General features: G+C 39.8%; 1 protein-coding gene and 1 pseudogene across 5 annotated transcripts in view; one reads left to right on the top strand and one right to left on the bottom strand.

Moving 5' to 3' along the window:
* Window positions 1-23679, bottom strand: part of PLEKHA5 (pleckstrin homology domain containing A5) — a 261652-nt gene that overhangs the window by 57414 nt on the left and 180559 nt on the right. For 3 of the 5 annotated variants that reach the window (XM_055571291.1, XM_055571365.1, XM_055571300.1), the window contains 4 exons: window positions 18959-19529; window positions 14756-14839; window positions 11845-11964; window positions 10998-11051 (listed from right to left, as the gene is read on the bottom strand). In XM_055571291.1, the coding sequence (XP_055427266.1) occupies window positions 10998-11051; window positions 11845-11964; window positions 14756-14839; window positions 18959-19529 (829 nt within the window). The remainder of the gene's footprint in view (window positions 1-10997; window positions 11052-11844; window positions 11965-14755; window positions 14840-18958; window positions 19530-23679) is intronic. The other 2 variants (XM_055571373.1, XM_055571310.1) reach the window with 1 other exon arrangement.
* On the top strand, window positions 15973-16258 carry LOC129645911 (ubiquitin-like protein 5; annotated as a pseudogene).

Raw genomic sequence — 23679 nt, 5'->3', positions numbered from 1 at the left:
TGCTGTATGTGGTTTCTAAAGGTAGAACTTTGTCAAAGTATTATTATTATATATATATTCAGAAAAAATTCAATGGTGCTTTAAAAGATGCAGCTAGACTATATAATATATCCTCTTTTTCTTTAAGGGAGAAAGATTTTAAAAAAAAGAAAGAAAAAGAGCAAGCAAACTGGGACACGAACACAGAAGTCATATCTGACATTCCCCTAAAAAAAAACAGCATTTTTAAACTGACTCTAAGTACTGGCTTCAGGAATAAGATCCATTAATTGAGGCATATTATGAAAATACCCCTAATCCAGCAGAACAAAAGGAGGGCAATCTCTATACTCATAACCTTAGTTAAACTGCTGAATTTTTAAGTCACCATTTTGAGATACATACCTATGGTATATTTCAAGGAAACTTTTAAGGTCTAGGCTAATGTCTTTCTAAACAATCTACAATTTACATAAATTATAAACGTAAATTGTTTGGAATTTTCTAAATTTGTACTTTTCTAAACAATTTACAAATTATAGTGTCATCCTTTTTCATCTATGGGCCTTTTAAGAATTTTTTTTTTTTAATTAATATCCTTTTGGCTAAAGGATACATTTTATAGATCTGATTTTTGCTTCAGTGGCTTAAATCTGTTTTCCTTTTCTTCCCCTTGGAGAATATTGTTTTAAGTTTTTTAATTGGAGGATAATTGTTTTACAATATTGTGCTGATTTCTGCCATATATCAACATGAACGAGCCTGTTTTCCTTGATTAATAACTTAAAAAAAATACTGTTCCTTTAAGCAATGTACTATTATCTGATGACACCATCTTTATTCCTGGTATCCACAGGAAACTGGAAATACGAAAAGAACTCAAAATACATTTTGTAAAAATGCTTTATTGTGGAAAAGATGTTTGAAATGGTCAAATATTTCTCTTCCTTGAAAGCATTTTGCAAAATGATACCATAAAATGATATATATTTTTTTCCTAACTTGGAACACTGGGTCTTAGTTGCAGCATGTGGGATCTTCAGGCGCAGCATGTGGGATCTAGTTCCCTGACCTGGTTTGAACCCGGGCCCCCTGAATTGGGAGCCTGGAGTCTTAGCCACTGGACCACCAGGGAAGTCCCAAAACGATACTACTTTGAAGGAACAAAACATTCTCAAAAGTCAAAATCTTACATCATTTCTGTTAGGTGGAAAAAAAAAAGTATTTGTTTTGGCCAATGGGTAAATCTATTCTAAGATATATTTGAGATTTAAATCAAAATTAAAATATCCTCTAGATACAGGATCTGGGCTTTATTAATAGCAATCGCATTCCTATTGAGTTAAAGTTGGCACTAACAGAATTCCTACCATTAATTCAAAGATTTATCAGCTTATGTTTTAACTACATAATCACATCCTTAGGTTGATCCCAGAAAAGATTCTGGCATTTATGCTCAACTTTATTTCCTTCCTGAGCTTTGAAAACCATTTACAATTCTACCTTATAAGCTCTAACATCCTGCCTGACACTGAGCTCCATAAATCTCTGCTGAATGAACTTACTGGGGGAAAAAAAAAATAACAAAAGATAGAAGCAAACAAGAGCCACAATAATTGGGTTATAAAATATTAGTTTTTGTAAATAAATCGTGGAACTGTATAAACATTATGCATTTTAGGAGGGGTGGGGAACAATTGTTTTCATTTTCCTGTCTTGGTGGTGGTGGTGGTGTTGGTGGTACTTGAGAAGTTGTGTCTGACTCTTGTGACCCCATGACCTGTAGCCTGCCAGGCTTCTCGGCCCATGGGATTTTCCAGGCAAGAATCCTGGAGTGAATTGCCATTTTCTTCTCCAAAACATATAAAGATACATATAGAAATACTACAGTTTTATTAAACTAAAGTTTACTAATAGCAAATTATTTGGAGAATCTTTAAAATTAAATCTTTTATCTTTATAAAACTAATAATACATCATTAAGGTACTGTGAAAGCTGAATTTACCTTGGTAGGTGGAAAAAACAACCAGTTATATAACCAGGAGCTGATACTTGTCAGGTAACAAAGATCAGCAACCTGAAACAGAACTATTTTAGGTACAAGAACAACTTTATTGATTTTGAAGGAAGTAAAACAAATTTTAAACAAGAAAAGAAAGAAAACTCATTAATACAAGGTATTCATCCTAGCTTTGTGATTTTGGACAAGTCATTTCAACCTGACTGAATGGGGACAAGAGTCGCTGGCCACACATTGCCGAGGAGGGTATGAGAGGCAGGTGGGGCATGGAATGTGTCAGAACTTTGACAGCTGTGGAGAGATACAAGCTATTAGCATGGACAGATGCTGGACAGGTGCATGGTAAAGAGAATGGGGTGCTTCTGCCGCATTTGAGAAACGATGAGTCGCTGGAGAAAAGGCTTTATGGGGGAGGAGGTGTTTGTGATGAAATGAGGGCCTGAGTGACACATCAAAAAGAGATTTAATTTTGTGGGGAACAGGGAGCTTGAAGTTTCCTGAGTTAGCTGAAAGACAATGCGGCAGGTTTAAGTACAGCCAGGATTTGGCGATTAAATGGTACTGAGGAGCTTAGTACGTGTAACGTGTTTTGGTGGCATTTATGATCCATACTCAGTACCATGCAGATATTATGTATCAGTTAAAGTACAATCTGTTCGGATAGTTCGGCAGAATCATACAGAACCGTTTTCAAGTGTTTTTAAAGCACTTTTAACTCCAATTTCAAGGTATTTTTAGCTTTTATATGAGCTGGTAGAACACAGCTCCGGGGGTCCTTTCAGGTAGCCTGCTAATTGTCTTCCTTTTCACCCACCAGGTTGGGAGAGGCTGCCCCAGCCACAGCTGGCGAAGATTTTCCTCTGTTCTCTTGGGGACTTCAATCACTTCAAGTTCTATGTCTAAGCAAAGAGCTAAAACTAAGGTCCTGATCCTTCTCAAGTCCATCAAGCTCTTCCCTGAGGATGATATGTTCAATAAACGTTTGTGACATCAATGGGGTTAAAGGGGACCAGTGTCTTGAACCATTTCTGCTCTCAGTTTTTTTTTTGGTCAGGGAATTGAGGGATCAAGATGACAGCCTTAATTTTGGACACACAGGAGATGTATCGAAGGCAGAGCTTCCAAATGGATATTCTTTGATCAACTAGATCTACACGATGGGAACTGCAGAAAGAGGTGTTTTAGACACCCTTTGTGCCCCCTCTCCACGTCTCTTGTTTCAGCCCTTGCTCTGTGTTATGACAACCTCCGGGCGCTCACGTATGCGTAACGTCAGTGTACTCAAGAGCTGGTCTCAAGGGGCAACTCTGGTCAGTGAAGGATGGGAGCGAATACAAATGCTGCCCTCTTCTCTAGGTCAGCTGGTAAGTCCACAGGATTTCTATCTGTTTGTCAACAAGTATCAGAAGAGGCCCGAGTTGCTTCTGGCAGTTGATAAGCTATTCCCACCTTCCCGGCTCACTCTCTTTATTCCTGTACCTTGGGATTACTTCTCAAAAGTAAAACTTCCTGCAAACAAGCCCACATCAAGGAGGCCCACATCACAGACTCTGCTTTCTAGGAGAAATCCAGGGGCTAGAGATGAACAGTAACAGACAACTAGTAAAACGTTGAGTAGATGAATGTTCAGATCAGAGGACACCAAGACACCGGGCACTTCCTAAAATTAAGGTTGAGATGGGTGAAAACAGCAAACAGGGACAGATCCATCACTGTAAGGAACAGGAGAACGTGATATAATGGGGAAGCATCAGAGAGGCCGAGAGGTCAGCGTAATGACACACTTCCACTTCCACATTCTAAATTCTAATCTACACACTGTCCATTTATTTATATTCTGCCATTAAGAGTCCACCCTAACGGAAATCGGTCCTGAATATTCATTGGCAAGACTGATTCTGAAGCTGAAACTCTAATACTTTGGCCACCTTTGGCGAAGAACTGACTCATTTGAAAAGACCCTGATGCTGGGAAAGATTGAAGGCAGGAGGAGAAGGGGATGACAGAGGATGAGATGGTTGGATGGCATCACTGACTCGATGGACATGAATTTGAGTAAACTCTGGGAACTGATGATGGACAGGGAGGGCTGGCATGTTGCAGTCCATGGGGTTGCAAAGAGTCAGACATGACTGAGAGACTGAACTGATTATGATGTCATATCCTGGTTAAGATATTTCTTGGTGACATCTCCCTCTCCCTACCACTACTATGATCAAATATGCAGAGGAAGGGAGAGATAGAAACAGAAAAAAAGAGAAATGGGGTATGTGAGAGGGAGGACTGCTCTGAACAGCAAGGCACCAGAAAATACTGATATTCTATACCACGTAATTAATTTGGGTCAGTATGTGCTAAATAAGATATTTTCAATTTTCCAGTTTCCTTAGCTTGCTTTTTCCAAATGCCTTTCCTATATCACCTAGAAACATTACCCCCTGGAGCTTTCAATCACCCCTAAAAATAGAAGCTCTAGGATCCCTTCAAATATTAGAGAAAATGGGATCTTACTTAATAGCTCAATGGAATAAAGGTGCTGAATGGCCAACAATGAAAGCCATGAAGAATCTTTTCAGTCATCTTGTTAGCATTTCTTCCCTTTTAGGGAAGCTGTTTTTCATGAACACAAAGAACGAAATGCAAGAAAGTACTCAGATTTTTTACCTTAAATGGTTTCAGTACCAATTACATACACCCGGTTAACTGTTCCTTTTTGCATTTCCCTTGGCATAAGTATGTTTAGAAGTGGTCAGACTTCCTGTTTTTGTGGTTTCTTCAAAGGATATAGAAAGCATGCAGATGAGGGATGTCCACAGAACCAGTAACAGTGTGTCAGACTTCTTCCAAAAGTCACTATTAGTATTGGCGCACAGGTCACAAAATGTTAGTATTATAAAAGAGCTACATTATATAATCCAAATGCTACTACCAAACTTTGCATTTTAGAAACTTCAATGTACTCTTCCAGATGTTTTAGAGGTTAGTGGTGACCCAAGGACAAAAGAGCAGATAAAACAAAGGAGGGTCTTGGAATGCAGGAATGGAAAAACCAGACCCTTATCATCCTTCCCTCCCCCATGTTGTATCTACTAATGGATTCCAAGTCCTCCTGAGCAGTATAACCTGTCTCCCCTCCTACCTGAGAGAAGGTATTTGCTTTACTCTTCCCTCCATCCAGTATATGTGCTTCATCCAATCAGCAAATGACCCACAAGACCCCTATCCCACTCTCTGTACCCTAGGAATAAAGACCCCTGTTCAATGTCAGTTCTCCCTTGAGCTGGCCTGCTGTTCTAACAGCATCTCCCATTCTGATAAACTTTATTTCCCTCTCATTCTGTCTCATGTCTGGAAATTCTTTTCCAACCCATACCCAGACCACAACAGTTAGTATAATAAACGACTCTTACTTCCTCATAAGCATTCGATCATACCTAAAAAGAAAAAAAGAAAAAAATTCCTGATAAAAGACGGATTGAGGGCTTCCCTGGTGGCTCAGTGGTAAAGAATCTGTCTGCCAATGCAGGAGACACGGGGTTCGATTCCTGGTCCATCCGGGAGGATCCCACATGCCACAAAGCAACCAAGCCTGTGCACCCCAACAACTGAGACTGTGTTCTAGAGCCCAGGAGCCACAACTACTGAAGTCCACGTGCTGCCACCAGAGTAACCACCGTCCCCCACCCCACACTGCAACTAGAGAAACGCCCTCACAGCAACAAAGACCCAGCACAGCCAAAAATAAATAAATTTTTTCAAAAAGAAAGACTGAGCTTTTGCCTTGCAAACCTTAAACATTTTCATGCAACAAGAACACCACAGGCATTCATGACTTGTCTTTTTCTTTTTCTGTACTTTGGCGAACTGGTTTTTCATGAGAAATTTCCAGCTTTTCCATGAAAATCTGAGGATAAGGTTTAGCCATCTGGTGTTAAAGAATATACTCTTTGATGCTAAATTCAGAAATGATTTAGTTCTGTTCCAGGTGGGGAGGAGAAAGCTCCAGCTGGGTAAGGGCAAATGAATGTTATAAAGTGACTAGCAGAGTCACTTTCTTTTCATGAAGAACTTTTGAGTACACTAGGAACAGGCAATCCTCAAGACAGGTGTGGCTGTCCCTCCCTTTCCAGTTTTCATGAAGATATTTCTGATGCAATTAACTATAGTGACTCTTGAAGGGAGAGGGGTAAGGGTGGAATGTCATCATTTAAAGGTCATCTGTGAAAGCACGTTCGATGTTACCATTTTACGTTTAAAAAAATGAAAAATCATCTGCTACAATACCGACACAAGCAAAGCATGCATCTGTAGGAGTCAAACTCCCTTTATTCTACCAGGTTTCCTAAAACGGGGAGGCTGGCCACTGGAATGCTGGGGGAGGAGGCAGGGAAAGAGGGCTGGTATAGGCTCAAGGTCACCTACCAGCAGGCAGCGTGCTTCCAAAAGGTCTGCAAAGCGCTGCTCCAAGCCTCTAGATCCTTCTGGTCCACTCCTACCTATGTTATCTCTTCATCTCAGTTCTTAAGCATTTCATTTTCTGTAACCATGGCCTACATGGAAAACTGGCAGAAACTCCCTCATAACTGCTCTTCGATCACCAACAGAAAAAGAAGGAAACAGCAAGTGAGGAAGAAAGAAGCAAAGGGAAAGGAGACGACAGATGAAGGGATGGCAACATGTCCTAACTTCCCCAATCCTGTTACTCCTCCCATCACAACTGAACAAATAAGCACCAGTTCTTGCTCTACCTCTTCATCCACAGAGGTCGTGCCTAGTTCCCTCTCCCCAGCTCTTGCTCTACCTCTTCATCCACAGAGGTCTTGCCTAAGTTCCCTCTCCCCAGCTCTTGCTCTACCTCTTCATCCACAGAGATCTTGCCTAGTTCCCTCTCCCCAGCTCTTGTTCTACCTCTTCATCCACAGAGGTCTTGCCTAAGTTCCCTCTCCCCAGCTCTTGCTCTACCTCTTCATCCACAGAGATCTTGCCTAGTTTCCTCTCCCCAGCTCTTGTTCTACCTCTTCATCCACAGAGGTCTTGCCTAGTTCCCTCTCCCCAGCTCTTGCTTTAGTTTCTACAACCCCAGCTTCACTCCTTGGCTCAATCCAACCAGTCCTGGTCCAAACGACAGGAGCCAAGAACTATACAAGGGAGGGAATCCTTGTAAGGGACAAGATGAAGAAAATGAAGTCCCTATACCTTGTTAGGCCTGGTGAAGCAGAGATATACACCCCAGCTGACAAGCAGAAGGTTGACTACAGTAAGCTTCAGTGGAAACCTGTTACTCTGGCTTCAAAGCGATGATGTACATCTGGCTCTGTGAAAACATCAGGAACTCCTAATCATCAAATAAAGGTTCAAAGGCATAGTTCTAAAATTCAAGCTCAATTTGTCCTGTTCTGAGAAAAAAGGAAAATATATCAAGAAAAGTCTCTTTTCCCTCATTGTCAAAGAACTCTTCAGGAGGAGATATCATTACAGTTGCTGATAGTCTCAAATTTACTTCTAGCTTCCTGGAAAGTACAGGTCATTGCAAGATGTACTTATGGCTTCCCCCCGCCGTGCCCCCTACCCCCCATATTCTAGTAGGTAGAGAAATAAACAAGGGAAAAGTCAATGTCAAATCCATTCCATAGATGTATTTTAGGATGAAACAGTCAGGTTTCACAAATTGTAACCAAAAGTTTCTCTAATGTTCAATGATAGCTAAGTTAAATGAGAAGAAAATGAGTTACTGATACATTATGTATTTTTCATTTTCTAAATAGAACCTGGATGAGGTACATAAAGTATCTAGTTGGGATTATTGTATGTTTACAGATTATACATTAGGGCTTTGATATCTAAAAATTCATAAAAATGACAAATAAACAAACCTAGGCTCATCTTAATAAATATAGACTTTGAACAGTCTACTAACTGGGCTATAAAAACACAAGCAAACTGTGATAGTGTACTTCAAAGTAAAACAGAAAGCAGAAGAAAATTCTACCATACAATTAGTATAGTTTTTGTTATTAAAAAAAACACTCCAGTAAATGACTTATCTTCATAATGGTGATATGGCACCAGAAGTTAAGAGTTTGGGGTTGACTGTTTCATATGTAAATTTTTAGAATTTCAGATAAGGTATTTTTATTTGTTATAATATCAGAAATGAATTTACCTAGAAGCACTTTAGAGACTACACTTTGGTTCTATTTTTCATGAATAATGATAGGGATTAAGAGAATTTAAATCAATTAAAAATTGGCCTTAGGTTATTCTGATGATTTATTTGCCCAAGCAGAACAAGTGCTGAAAGAGTATCAATTAGTACATATTATCTTGGTATGATATATAGTCTGTAAAATGTGACCAGAGCCTCTGACGTTAAGGTTTTAAAATCTACTTTCAAATTTACAATCATATAAAACTGGCGAATTAGTTTATAAACCCAGGCAACCAATAATGCCTATAAAAATTTACCTGGTCATCTAAAACTGGCTACTGGCAGTAATAAGATTAAAAGCTGGAAATGTTTGAGCTGAAAAATTTCATTAAAATTAAAATTACCATGAATTCTTTCTACATAACTTAATAACCTTTCTACATAACTTAATAATCATACTACTGATATAAATAAAATATAGGACAGTTCAAAAATAAATATTTCATTTATATCAAATGCAATATTTGAAACCATAAATTTTTTTTTTTCATAAATTTTTTTGATTTATTTAAAGAGAGATTTTTCTTTAGGAACCCTTAACAATATCCACACACAGGCATATCTGAGTTTCTGGGCAAAGCCCTCATCATGTTTTTATGTATACTTTCTATTACCAAAGAATGGCCCAATTTTTGCCATCAGAAATAGTCATTGCAAGTCATCAACAATCAAACTCTACAATTCTTTTCACTATCACATAAATTTTTAAAGTGGAATCAGACAGCTATTTCAGGATCTAATCTAAGAAAAACGTGAATCACTGGAAAAGCTCTGCTGACATGCTGAGAGTACAGAGGATGGGATACAAAGCTGAAAGTTTAATTTTAATTAACTAATTCATTAAAAAACAACACACCCTATTCTTTTACATTTCTGGAGGCTAGAAGTCTGCAATCATTTCCATCTGCCAAAACCACTGTGTGGGCAGGGTCATGTTCCCTCCACACTGTGGAGGGGAGAGCCCACTTCCTGGCCTTTTCCATCTTCTTTCATTTTTTGATGTGGACCATTTTACAGTCTTCATTAAATTAGTTATAATATTGCTTCTGTTGTTTACCCTTTTTTTTGGCCAAGAGGTCTGTGGGATCTTAGCTCTCTGATGCGGGATTGAACCCACACCCCCTGCATTGGAAGGTGAAGTCTTAACCACTGGACTACCAGGGGCTTGTGTCTAAAAAGCTGAGATTTTAGAAGCCACCTGTAGGACTGTCAGCATGGCACATCGGGAAAGGCTTGGCGGGGCATGCCAAGGGAGCAAAGGATGGGAACAGAGCCTCAGCCAGATCTAGGCCACTGAAGCCAAGGGAAGAAGCAGCTCGACCTGGGAAAGGAGGATGCGGAGAGACATTTGTGCAAATGGTGGTATTTCCATGTATTTACCTGCCCTTTCCCAAAAGCTGCTTAAGCTCTGTGGGTCTGCAATAGCAGATTTGATTTGATGAGGTACATAGTAAATTAATATATCACTAGGTTTATTTCCCGAGATTCTAGATAACTTCAGATTCACATTTATATCACTGTTTTTAACCCTCATTTTTTTGTGAATCCCACTGTTTTTCAGAACTATCATTAGATTTATATACAAAGGAGCTTTTAAGAAAGTTATTTCCTATGTATGTTAGAAGCTTTCTGGCAGTGTGGAATTTTAAGCAAAGACTTATCTTACTATTTTGTTGGCAAACATGTCTTTATTACTGATAGCATATATCATGTACACTGTGGTTAAAATTAATAGCACCAGATTCTGAAGTGAAGATCAAAATTTGGATTCATGAAATGCTGATTTTTTAAAGCATTCTGATGGGCAAAACTAGGATGAAAATATTTTGTGGGAAAATAAGTTATATATCAACAAAAGTGTGTTTCTTTCAAAAATTAAAAGAAATATGACTGAAGGTCTTTTCAAGGGTTATCCTAATGTAAAATCCCTCTTTAAGTAGAACTAATTTAAAGCAGTGCATTATTATTTTGTTTCAAACAGGACAGGGCAAATATAAATATGCAAATAATTTCTTATAACACTTTCCACAGTAACTTCTTTCACCTGATAAAATATTCAAGTTTAATTTAAACATTTCTAAAACAAGCTAAAGCAAGTTAGCTTAACTTGTATGGAAAAAAAGCATTCACTAGAAGAAATTTTTATTTAAGAACATATTGAAAATTCTCATCAAATTAAAATTAACAGGGAATTTCATAAACACCAACACTGAGGAGTGTCAGTCCTTGTTTATGAACTTCCACTTTTCAACATTCACCTTAACCAACCACACTCAGTACCACCACTGAGAGATTGCAACTATCAGTCTCTATCAAACTGACCCTGGGAGGAGATGGTGAACAAAAACACAATATCCTCACACATTTCATCCATCCTTAACCTCCCTTTTGGGAATACAGAGCCCACCACACCCGTCTCCTCCTAGCCTTCCAAAAAAGGCATTCACAGCTGGGTGTCTAGTTCTTTAATGAGGTCACCTCCAAGCTGATGTAAGCCAGTAAGTACAAGTTTTCTTGGGGTAAGAATAAAGAAATCTAGTGAGTCCAGGCTCTCAACTTCCAGACCTGACATTTGTATCCTGCCTCATCTCCACACCTGTCCTTTCTAACCCGGTTATTATGGTATTCCTGAATTCCCCTGGTAAAGGATTTCTTATCAGCCTGCCACTAGTAAAAGTCACGCTATTAACTCAAAGTGTCTGAAATATTCGAGTAGCCTGAAAATTGTACTACACTTAAAACATTAAAACGTAAGGTACGATAAGAAAGAAAAATTCTTCAAATCCCACCTGATGATCCAAATATATGGTGTTCCTTTGAAGGTGATGTGAAAGGATTTCATTCTAGTAGACGTCAATCAAGAAACAAAGGGACAGAGAAAGAGGGTGCGGAATTCATGAAAAAGTCAGTTTTGAAACAGGAAAAACAGGTAGTCTGCCACCACCTATTATGTCACAATACACAACAACTTTCACACATGCCCCCCCATAAATGGTATAGATGACATATTCCATTACTATAAAAAAAAAACAGTTCTGTAAGAAATTATGTAGACATGCATATAAGCTGAAACAGTAAGCAGAAAAATCCTTCAAATGGCTTTAGCAGACTCCATGTTAGAAACTTTACATGTTAATTCTTTTCTGCAATAGAGGACTACTTCTCGGGATGTTTATAACCAGAGACTATTAAACCCTTTGAGAAATGTTTCCGTGTGTTCATTTTTAAAATCGAGAACAAAAGGAAATTGATCTTTGGCAATGAAAAGGCAGCATTTTTAGAAAGACGATCAATTCTCCACTGGTTACTTTATGGGAAATGAAGGGACTCTTCAATCTGGTTCACCGGAGTTGCGGTGTTTGGTGGATGACAAAGCTACTCTGAAGTCCTGTTTGCCTTTCCTTGCTCACAACCAAAACTTGGTGGGTGAGTGGGTGGAGGGAAGGCTGAGAAGAAATGTACTCAGCCCACATTGATAAGGTATGACCAAAGGAGTTCTCAAAGGGTCAATAGGAGGCCCTGCAACGCTAGCATGGCTCGTGCTCATGGGAATGACGCAGGTCGGACTGACTGACGATGAGCGGCTCAGAGTGAGTGACGAGAGCAGACACACAGACACGTGGCTCCAGGGCTGACCTTTGGGCTGTGGGCCTCGAGTTTGAGCTGCATGAGCTGTGCTAAAGTGTGCTCCCGGATACTACTCAGCTCCGCCTGCTGCCGTCTCAGCTTTATGAGCAGCAGTGTAAGCTCCTCTGGCTGAAGGAGTACAATTTAAGAATCCAAACAGTGGAAAACAGATTAATTGTGGTCTTAAGTGACAGATATTAAACCAAGATTTCTTGGCAAGTTTCCTCTTATGGCTGACATCAAACATAATGCCTAGGCACTATGATGATAGGTTCTACATAAATGCATAGATATCTAGAGAAATAGAAGGAACAGTGTTACTTGGTAAGGTACAGCAAAACAACAGTATATTCAGGCATTTTCTCAGAACTCATGAGAGACTATTCATACATTCAGTATAAAAAAGCATAATGCCAAAAAAAAAAATTTGTACATGAGAGCTAGAATTAAAATATATTTTCATGAGTTGTTTAAAAATGGTACCTAAGACTTTTACAGCAGTAGAACAAAACCCGCATGCCCAACACTCTATTTTAGAGAATAGGACATAAATGCAAAGAAATAAAATTCATGTAAAACGTGGATGACATCTTCACATCATTAAGTTTAGTTAGCACCTGGGATCTATTAATTGCTTCCCAGTCATATTTTTAAATGTCACTGTTAGTGTTTTCACAGGATATTTAGTATTAACCAAAAGACCAACTTTTTTTTAAAAGGAAAAAAAATGTGTGTATCTATCTATCTATCTACTACACGTAGAAAGCTTCCACGTGTGCACAAATCCCCCTTCCACGCTCGGAGGACAGCACAGAACCTTTCGGTTCCTGACTGGTTATTCTGATCCCTGACGGGGAATCAACTTTCAAAGGTAGATAAAAATTGCTTAACAGGCTGATCTGATGTATTTTTCTTCATTAGAAATGCAGCAAAGTGTGGTCATCGACAGTCTTACAGGCCATAAAATAGTGTTCCATGTTTTTTTCTGAGCTTTGTTATGATTAAAAACCACACAGAGCCCACAGGGAGACTCTCTTCACTTAAGGGTTGCAAAGTGCCCTGAAAATGTCCAAGCCAAAAACTGTTCCCAAGACTGACTTGCTGTGCCAGCACCATAGCATCACACCCACTCTCTTCTGTTCTGTTTGTTATTGCTGTTTATCTTCCATATAAAAACAATTTTTAGAGACACAAATAATTTTGTAAGAAGTAAAAGTATAGTTGATTTGCAGTACTATGATAGTTTCAGGTATACTACAAGGTGATTCAGTTATATATATATATATTCGGATTATTTTCCATAGTAGCTTATTACAAGACATTGAATGTAGTTCCCTGTGTTATACAGTAATCCTTGTTGCTTATCTACTTTATGTGTAGTACCCTGTATCTGTTACAAATCAATTTTAACTGTTATTTGAAGTTATGTTAAAAGTTACTGCCTTCAGGTGGGAAAAGATGTCAAAAGTCAACCATCATTACTACGGGATCCTCAGGATAAAAGTGGGTATCTATGCAGATGAGACAACAGCCTCTTGTATTAAACAGTCACAGAACGTGTGTGCGTGTAACTTAAAGAAGACATTTCTTAAAAGAAAACAAAGAACTGCCTTTGCTCGGATGCCAACTACATGCTGTGATCTCATGGCTGTGGGAAAGTCCGTATCTTATGTCACTATATCCCCAAGCTCTAGAGATCTTGCCAGAGGGAGGGGTGGGTGGAGTAAGGGATTAGACAGTCTAAGACCCAGAGTGGTGTTTGACAGAAATACTAAAATAAAAAACCTTAAAACTCTGGCTTACTATTTATAAGTTAAAGAGATTTTCAAAAGGATGAAAGATTCCAACAAATCTGCCAGATATTTAGATTTAAGGCAAAATAAAAAGGCACAGTGGACTCCTCCAAAATGAGGGGGTGACACATAAATTTTATCCTAAACAGCCACTAGAGGGAGAAAGGGAGAAGGAAAGCTCATAACAGGATACTTAGCGACTTAGCAGCAGCAGCATCATTAATGTCCATCAGATCAACAATATTTAAAAATTCCAAGAGTTAAAATTCCCTAGTTTTAGAGAAGTATAACAGTATCCATAGCCTTTAATAAATAAAGCACAAGTATTTTAAAACCAGGAAATCTTCCTTATATCTAAGCATGTAAGAGATGAAATAAAAAATGTTTGAGAAATACATGTAAGATGAATTTGTTTTGATTGTTACAGGATTTTAAATAATGGACAACTATATGGTCCTCATCTTCACAGAAACTGAGACTAAATACTAGTATTAAAGCATAGCTCCCCTGATAGAAGAATGCAATGAAATTTTGAGAAGTCATCTTTTCTTTCTAATTTGAAGAGCAACAGTGTTCTGGTAACATAACTCCTTCTCAATTTGAATAGAAATGATACTGACTATGAACTGATCACAGTAAGCCCTTGCTTGAACCTAGGATCTGGGACAGTCTCTCTGTATAAATATGTAAATCAGTTTCTTTTCTGCTCTAAAGTAGTTAATCTACATAAAAATCCACCGGAGAAACTTACCAGGCCTGTGGTTTGACTACACACACAGCGTTTCTTACTGGATTTGTTCCCCTATTGAACCACTCCAACTTCTGTTTTAAGGAAGAGGAAACTAACATTCAACGAAGTAAAGAAACCCTCCCAGGTTATACAGTAAATGTGGAAAACAGCATCTTATACTGAGTCAGACATTTAGGGAAAAGGAATCAGGTAGACACTGATGTGGCTACATGGTTGCAAACTCTACCACTGAGCATCTCTTCCACAAAACTGGTAGTGGTTTTTCTCTGAGAGGCACCTCTCTGAAAACTCAAGCTTAAAAGCTGTGTCAGATACATGCTATCATGTGCAGCACATAAATAAAACATGATATGGTAAATAAAGATATCGTACTCACCGTTTTGCCTTGGAGGCTCTGGGGACTAACAGACTGTAAAGTGAGGCCAGCTGGCATTGACCTCCGGTCAGGCACGTACATGTGCTAGGAAGATAAAGGTACGGTATAAATTCTGTGGTCGATGTCAGTGATGAAAACTGTATTATAAAATGCCATTTAAAACTGCTACTAGTGCTTATGAAAGAAGACAGATACTAAAGCTTCAGGACTAAAATACACACTCTGATTGACAGAATAATTCTATATAGTCGTTTGGCTCAGTGATTCTCAAACTTATTGGTCTCAGGATCCCTATATGGCCTTGCATGGTTGCTAAGTCACTTCAGTTGTGTCTGACTCCATGAGATTCTTATGGACTGTAGCCCGTCAGGTTCCTCTGTTCATGGGTTTCTCCAGGCAAGAATACTGCAGTGGGTTGCCATGCCCTCCTCCAGGGGATCTTCCCGATCCAGGGATCAAACTCACATCTCTTATGTCTCCTGCATTGGCAGGTGGGTTGGCTGGGTACCATCAGCACCACCTGGGAAGCCTTCTTTCTGTCATTAAAAGAAGATTTTCACGACAAGAGTGGTATTCTTTTACAGTTTTGCAAATCTCTTTAATGTCTGGCTAGATTTTCCTATCTGCTGCTGTATTCAATCTGTTGTGATAATCTCTTTTAGGGGAAGTACATGAAGAAAATCCACCTTCGATACAGATATTTGGAAAAGGGAAGAGAACTTGAATAGTTTTTTTGGATATTTGCACATGTCCACATTTCAAATGATCCTTTTACCCATTCTTGGTTTTGTGACATCAAACACAGGTCAGGTGGGAAATACTGGCTCAGTAAAATATGCAGAGTTTCCAATGGCTGGCACTTGTTTTTCACTATATGAGATGAGCAGCTCCTATCTGTTAATACCATCGCTGATCTTTAAACACTAGAAAGCTGTCAAGTTCAAAGAGGCAGGTACAAGATTCCCCAAATTCTAATTTTTGCTTGAAAGCTCAAGTGGTGTCATTGGTGACAAATATCGTGGGCTGCCTTCCTTGAAGTGACAGGCAAGCATTCCACTCTGGAAGTGTCTGTCAAACACCAAGTCTGAACAACTCTAGTTTGTCATTTGTTCTTTCAAGTAAAAATGGTGAGAGAGAGATAGATAGATAGATAGATAGATAGATAGATATATATATATATATTTTTTTTTTTTTTTTTTTTTTAAAGAAGGGCCCAGGCTCTGCACCCCAGTTAGGAGGCTGTGGCATCAGCTGGTTCCAGGCGATTCGAGCTCCAGCCAGGATGATTGAGGTTGGCTGCAACAACCACCTGGGGAAGAAGGTCTGCCTTAAACACAGGGCTGCTGACACCAGCTGGGATCTCAAGAAGCTGATCACAGCCCAATCTGGCACCCACTGGAACAAGGTCATTTTGAACAAGTGGTTCATGATTTTTAAGGACTGTGTCTCTGGGGGACTATAAGATCCACTATGGGATGAGCTTGGGAGCTTTATTACCAGTAGGGCAGAATTCCTCCTCCCTGCCCTTTCCTCTTCTCCCTCTTTCAACCCCCACACTAGTATGAATGTTTGTTTTTGAAAACTCATGCTAATAAAAACTTAGAGGTTGGACTTCCTTGGTGGTCCAGTGGTTGAGAATCTGCCTGCCAGTGCAGGGGACACAGGTTTGATCCCTGGTCTGGGAAGATCCTACATGCTGCGGGGCAACTAAGCCCGTGTGCCACAACTACTGAAGCCTGTGTCCTAGAGCCTGTGCTGCACAACAAGAGAAGCCGTCGCAATGAGGAGGCTGTGCACTGCAAGTAGAGAGGAGTCCCCCCTGCTCGCCACAAGTAGAGAAAGCCTGAGTAGAGCAGTGAAGGGTCAGCAAAGTCAAAAATAAATAAAAAACAAAACAAAACATTAGAGCCTGAAAAAAAAAAAAAAAAAAGGAGCTAGTTTAGCTTGCAACTCAAATAACCATGCAAGCATTCTTCTCTGAGACAACCATTAGTACTTGGGTATGCAATAGACATGCTTTAAGTACATTTCCCATTTCATCACACAAACACTATGGGATGAACAGTCAAGACTGAACACAGTTATCTTTTACTGTTTCATGCCGGGGATTGAGTGAGATTGAGCCTTTATTTTTACAGCAAATCTGTGACAGTGAAATATTACAATGACCATTCACACTCTGAGCCATTGCCTTGACTCAGGCTAAGGCGCTAGTGCTTCTACCCACTTTTCAGTGTTTTCGCACTGGTAGGAAATGACAACACAGTCAACAATGCCTTATGATTATTATTACAAGAACAGTTCTGAGCTAATCAGAGACTCCCTGAAAGGCTAATGGGTACCTCAGGTAATCCCAGGTACTCCCTAAAGGTCCATGAAGCTTACTTTGAGAACCACGAATCACATCAAGGAAGATGATAGGACAGTTACAAAGAAAACTTGGCAACACTGGAGAAGATTTTCAGGAGGACCAGATGTTAGCTGACTGGGAAAACTGGCTAGACCGCACAACCTCATCTCATATTTGCTATTGAAACAGATGATCAATTTTGACCATGAGAACACTGTTCAACCACACACTAATAATTTGCATTTGATCAGATTTCTCTTGAATATTGTTAATAATTTGTATTAGCCTTCGGATGTATGAAGTGTCAAAACACTGAACTCTGTTACAAGGACGTTCAAAGTGATCCTTTTTTTGGTGAGACAAACTAAAGCTTCTTTCAAAAGAAACTTTCTGATCGACTTATTAATTCCTAACTAATGCTTATTTATGGAAAAATCAAGTGAACGCTTTATGCAATGATGTAACTGAAGGAGTCAGCCCATCACAAGGACAAGAAAAGGCACTTTTGAAAAAAGCATAAAGCGAGAGGCTCTTTAGAATTCAAAGAAAGGGAAAGAAAAATTCCTTTTCACTTTAGGACAGACATTAGGATTCGGTTGCAAACACAGTGACTAATCAAAACGATGTGCTTCAGCATTGTGAAAAGCTGATCGATGCAGGGTGTTCCAATTTCACTTCAAAAAACCTACTAAGCAAGACTTGAACCAACTTAGCTGCTGCTGCTGTTTGTTTATTAGCTAAGTTGTTTCCGACTCTTTGTGACCTCATGAACTGTAGCCCACCAGAATCCTCTGTCCATGGGATTCTCCAGGCAAGAACACTGGAGTGGGTTTCCATTTCCTTCTCTAGAGGATCTTCCTGACCCAGGGATTGAACCCCTGACTCTTATGTCTCTTGCATTGGCAGGTAGATTCCTTACCACTTGGGAAGCCCCTAAACCAACTTAATATGTGCATTAAAGCATGATCTCTATATCTTAATTTTAAAAAAAATATATATGGAGAATTCCCGGTCAGACTAGTGATTAGGACTCTGCACATCACTGCCGAGGTCATGGATTTGATCTCTGGTAGGGGAACTAAGATCCCACAGGCTGCATGGTGTGGCCAAAAAAAAAAAGTATATATTCCAGTAAGTGATGTTACTTTAATATGCAATTGGGCACCTGAGGAGGTATTTCAGTATGCTGTATCTTCAGCTGGTGGTTAGAAGATGAGGATCGTACTTTTATCTTAGCACAGAACATGAAGAGCCTGACAGAAGACTGTAGGGGTGCTACAAGAGGCAGTGTAGAATTTGCAAGTGTGCATAGGGTCAATCCAAATGCATGCGGTCTTAACCTACAGGGAAAGCTGATGAAAGCCACTCTCAAGCAGAGAGGAATACATAATATAACCGTTCCAAAGAGCTGCTCCTGAGAGAAGAAGTCCTGCAAGCTTAGGTTTTATAAATGAGAGTCTGACATTGCAGAAAGTGCTTCATTAATTTTTAAAACAAACAAAAAAAAGCTGGTTTTGCCTGCCTCCTCCCCATTATCTTGTCTCTGGCATTCACAAGAAAGAGCAGTGTACTATTAATAGAAGTAAAAGGCTTCTCACATGGCTCAATGGTAGAGAACCTGCCTGCCAATGCAGGAAATGTAGGTTCATTTCCTGGGCTGGGAAGATCTCCTAGAGGAGGAAATGGCAACCTACTTCAGTATTCTTGCCTGGGAAATCCTATGGACAGAGGAGCCTGGTGGGCTACAGTCCATGGGGTCACAAGAGTTGGACATGACTAAGAGACTGAACAACTAAAAGTAAACTGCAGCATCCTCAGAGGAGCAATGAACCCTGGATGAGCAGATGTCTTACCTTGGGATGATGGGCCCGGTGCCTGCGGTCTATGGTCATGTCTCTGCGGTCCATGGTCATGTCTCTGCGGTCTATGGTTACGTCTCTGCGGTCTATGGTTACGTCTCTGCGGTCTATGGTCATGTCTCTGCGGTCTATGGTCACGTCTCCCCTTTGAATTGGTGAAGACACTTCCGACCTGTAGGTCCGCTGAGGGGAGAAGCCCTGATAGGCGGCTATGGAGCCATGGGAGGGTGACGTGGGGATGGAGTGCATTGTCTGATCGGAGATGTTAACCATGGTTTTAGGGCTGGTGAGGGAGCTGTGGCGAGGGAGGGTCCCCTGCTTGTTGTAAAACTGACGCTGCTGCCACTCATACAGCTGCCACATGGTGTCGTCCCGCATGGATCTCCGCTTCTCCTCTGCTCCGGGTCCCGCTGTCTTGTCGTGGGCCGAGGGCGTTACGCTGCAGATGCTCTCCGGCCTGGTCTTGCTGTTTCTCGGGAGGGTTCTGTAGCCTTCGGGGTAGCGGGCCATGACTGGGACTCTGTGGCTTGGCATGTTTCTTGGCAATGTTTGGTAAGAGATTACTCTGAAATAAAAGAACAATTGCAACATAAAACTGAAGGAGAGCTGCTTTCCAGATAGTAAATTAGAATACGTTTTTGTTTTTTCTTTTTTTCTCCCCTCCTGGTAGGTAAAATGTATACTGAAGATTCATTTTTTTTTTAAGGTGACTAATGAACAGAATTTAATTTTTTTAATGAAATCTAATTTGATGGATTGAATATACTAAGTCAACAGCATCTGTGTTGCTCACATAAAAGACCATTTATTCCACACAATGTATGGTTTGGTTTCAGGAAGGAAGAGTACTATACTTTTTCCAGAAATAAAAATGTTCAAGATATCAAGTCCGTCCTCATGTCTTACTTGTTTTTATATAAATAATCTCCTAGAATCTCATCTTTACATATCTCAGCAGAATACTTAATTTCTGGGTGTGGATGGAACATTGGAGTTTTTGAGCTGTGCCTACAGAGCATGAAGACTGGAAATGAAGGACTGCAGGTGGTGAGGCTCTATTATACTACGTCCTTCTGAAAGCGTAACTGTTTACGGGAAGAAGTACATGAATCAGTACCTTTGTGGTCTGAAGGAATCATTTCTCTGGATAACTTTTGAGAAATAAAAATGACTCAAAGCTAAAGCTAAAAATTTAATTTTTTAAAGACCAAATGCTTCAACATGCTATTTCAGACTCAAAACTGCAGATCTCCAGAATAGTATGATGTTTTAATACTTGTGAACTTTATTATTAATCAAGTGGGAAGAAGCAATTGGTCAAAATTCAGGAGGGCCAAGCTTGCATTCTTGTTTTCCCCCCAAATACAGAGAACTTAGAGGAGTTAGTTATACCTCTGGGACTGAGAAGAAGGTTCAAGTGTGTGGGGGGAGGAGACTAAGAAGAGATTATACTCCTTTCAATACTTGGGGTTAAAGAAGAGTTAGTGGACTGGCTGGAACCACAATGCAGGCCTCTTACTTCCTTAAGCAGCAATCTACTCTCTTTATTATGTCAATGATTCCCTTTGAGACTTAAGATTTCTCAAGACTTTGAGATTCAATGAAAAAGCAAACTCATTCTTTTATTTAAAAATTTTTGCCAAAAGTATGGAAATAATTAAAAAAAAACTTTACTATTCTATTGCAATAATATACTTAAAGATAAAAAGATACCCCTAAATTAGGAAGGGCATAATCTTAAAGTGCTGGGTGCTACTGAAGTCTGGCCAGCTGAAATGTTTTGGGATTTGGCTTTCTCATCTGGATGAGGATTTGATCACAAAGTGGTCTTACAATTCTAAAGTCCCATGTTTTATTTTGTATTTTGAAATATTTCCAGTTCCTTCAACCATTCTTCTAAACTGAGTTTTCTTCATCTTGCTGAATGTCCCTCAGCTTCTCCATGTCTTGAGCTGAGCCACAAGGGAAGTCCAAGTATACTGGAGTGGGTAGCCTATCCTGTCTTCAGCGGATCTTCCTGACGCAGGAATAGAACCAGGGTCTCCTGCGTTGCAGGCGGATTCTTTACCAACTGAGCTATCAGGGAAGCTCATTAATGTAAAACAGACTTGCTCAAAATTAACCCTCCCTCTCAACACACACACAAACCACTTCTGAGAGCCCAACCATCTGACAACTTTGGAGTGGGGGAGGAAGGTACCCCATACTCTGATATTAGCAGTAAAAAGAAGTCTTTTTACTGCTTTCTCTCCATGTAAATTTCCTATTTTTTCCCTGCTTGATCTCCCTCCAATCCTCATCTTCTCTGCTAACATGGAAGCCAAAAACTGAATAAAGTCCAGAGCTGGCAACCCCACGGCTATGTGCTTAGGAAGCATGTCAGACAGGGGAATGATTCCACTCGATAAATTCTGCCCTAGTGCTCCAGCAGTGTACTCCAGCTTACCTTGGTTATTGGGCCACTCATAAACTTAACAAATACCATAGACACCTTATTGTGTAAGAAGCTCTGGATGAGGCACAGAACTGTATCAGAGTAACAAATACCAAAAACATAAATGATATTAACTTTATGTATGCTGTTCAGAAATATGTAAAAAGATCACTTATAGGTACATAAAGGAGGGTCACATATTTTCGATTTAAAACAAATGAAAAACTGCCTGTGGACTAATGTTTAAATTTCAGTTCAGAAATCTGATGACACAGAACGCAGGCATCCACACGAGCTGGACCCTGTGGCTGAGATGGCTACTGCACTTGGATCATCTAACTGTGTGATCGTCAACGGCAGGCAGTTTTCCTACCAAGCTCGGCTAATTAAAAGTGACTACAAAGTGTAAAGGGCTCTTCTGCCATCTTTGGAACTACCTTTTGGAGGATTTTAATGGAAAATCTGCTTATCATCAAGCAAGTTTATTTCCACCCCATATACTTTCTACCACTTTGAGACCTTTCTTAAAAAAACTAGTTTCCTTCAGTGTTTTTCTCCAAAGAAATTCAAATTAAGCAAACTGTGATTTACTTTTTAAGTGAAAGCTTAAGTAACTCTGTCGGCGCCTTTGTCAGGTTTTGTGCTCCATTCAACAGCACCTGCCTGTCAAACGCCCTGAAAACCCTGACATGTGATTCTGCCATGCAGAACAATGGCTTAGGCCCCAGCATCTGAACGGGCACGCCCCTCACAAAGGAACTTTCAGGCTCTGTTCACAGATGCAGGCACCTACTATATGACTACATAGGAAACCTCTTTTCTTTCTATTAGAACTTTAGGAATGAAAGCCAGCCTTTCATAGTTTCACCAAATGAATTCTGCCATCTATGACCATTATGCTTCTTGCCACCAATAAAAATTATTTTGCTGTAAAACCTCACCACTGTTTTTGAAGCATGAAGTTCACATAATAATGTAGATGACCTATGTCAATGATCTAACCTGTACTCCAGCCAGGGAACCCAAACTTGGAGGAGCAACGTGAAGGGAACCTGAGCTCCAAATGACCTCAGGCCAGCCTTTAGAAGCTGGAAGGTCTGCAGTCAAAATTAGTAAGTCACAGGGAGCCTTTATGGATGTTAATTACATCCAACCAAGGACTTTGCGAAGTGCTTGAAAACTAATACTGATGGCTCAACAATTAAAAAAAATAACTTTAGATACTGAACCCCTTTTAATGGTTCATTTTCAACCTTAAGAAAGTATGATTCTACTTGAGGAAAACTGATTCTATTAAGAAGCGAGGTTTAATTTGCTGGGTAGAGAGGCAGCAAATCTTCTGGCTGTGGTTTTTATTACTGTTTCCCTGAAAACAATTACCTTTATAAGTACTTTTAAACATCCTGTCATTTCCTACCCACCCCCACCCCCGTCAATACCTCTGGCTTTCCCTCTGTGCAATCAAATTTTATTGTTGAGACACCAACTGTTTCTCACAGCTGTCCCTTGGGAAAATTAGGAACGTGAGCAATGAGGGTGGAGGACGAGAAAACAGAGATGAGCAATGCATCATGGGATGAGAGGGGCCGAGCCGCACTCCTGAGAGGAGAGGCTGGCTGACAACCGCCCAGACCAGAAGGATGTCCCGCTACCCCAAAAGTTCATCTTCTTTCAACCAAAACATTACTAACTTATTGCTCTCTGGTTCTCTACTCCTGAAAGGTAAGAGTTACAGTAGGTCTCAGTTAATTGTGTATGCATTAGTTCATTACAGTACTTTATAAATCGTGTATCACCAGCTTCCCACCTAAAAACACAACACTTTCTCATCCACGGGCACCTGCTTTTCCTCCATGTTCTGGCCTTTACTTCTGGTCTTTGCAGACGCTCCAAACCTATTTATTTTACAAACCTCAATTGTATTGAGGTATAGCTGATTTACAATGCTGTTAATTACTTCTGTACAGCAAAGTAACTCAGTTACACATACATACTTACACACACATATATATTCTTTTTCATATTCTTTCCCATTATGGTTTGTCACAGAATATTGAATATAGTTCCTTGTGTTATACAGTATGACCTTGTTGTTTATCCTTTTTTCCCTTTAAATGTAAAAGTTCTTTCTGGTTTTCCCTTAGAATCTTTACTTTATCCAGCCTCCTGCTGAATGAATGCTTCTCCTTTCATCCTTACTTTTAAGCAAGTCTGATATAATGATGATGACACTCCAAATCTTATTCAAGTCCAGATCTCTCTCTGGAGGTACAGACTGCAG

The sequence above is a fragment of the Bubalus kerabau genome, chromosome 1 (assembly GCF_029407905.1).
Source record: "Bubalus kerabau isolate K-KA32 ecotype Philippines breed swamp buffalo chromosome 1, PCC_UOA_SB_1v2, whole genome shotgun sequence".
NCBI classification, from domain to species: domain Eukaryota; kingdom Metazoa; phylum Chordata; class Mammalia; order Artiodactyla; family Bovidae; genus Bubalus; species Bubalus kerabau.
Note: the sequence above shows the minus strand (reverse complement) of the source record. Positions and strands in the feature narration are given on the sequence as shown.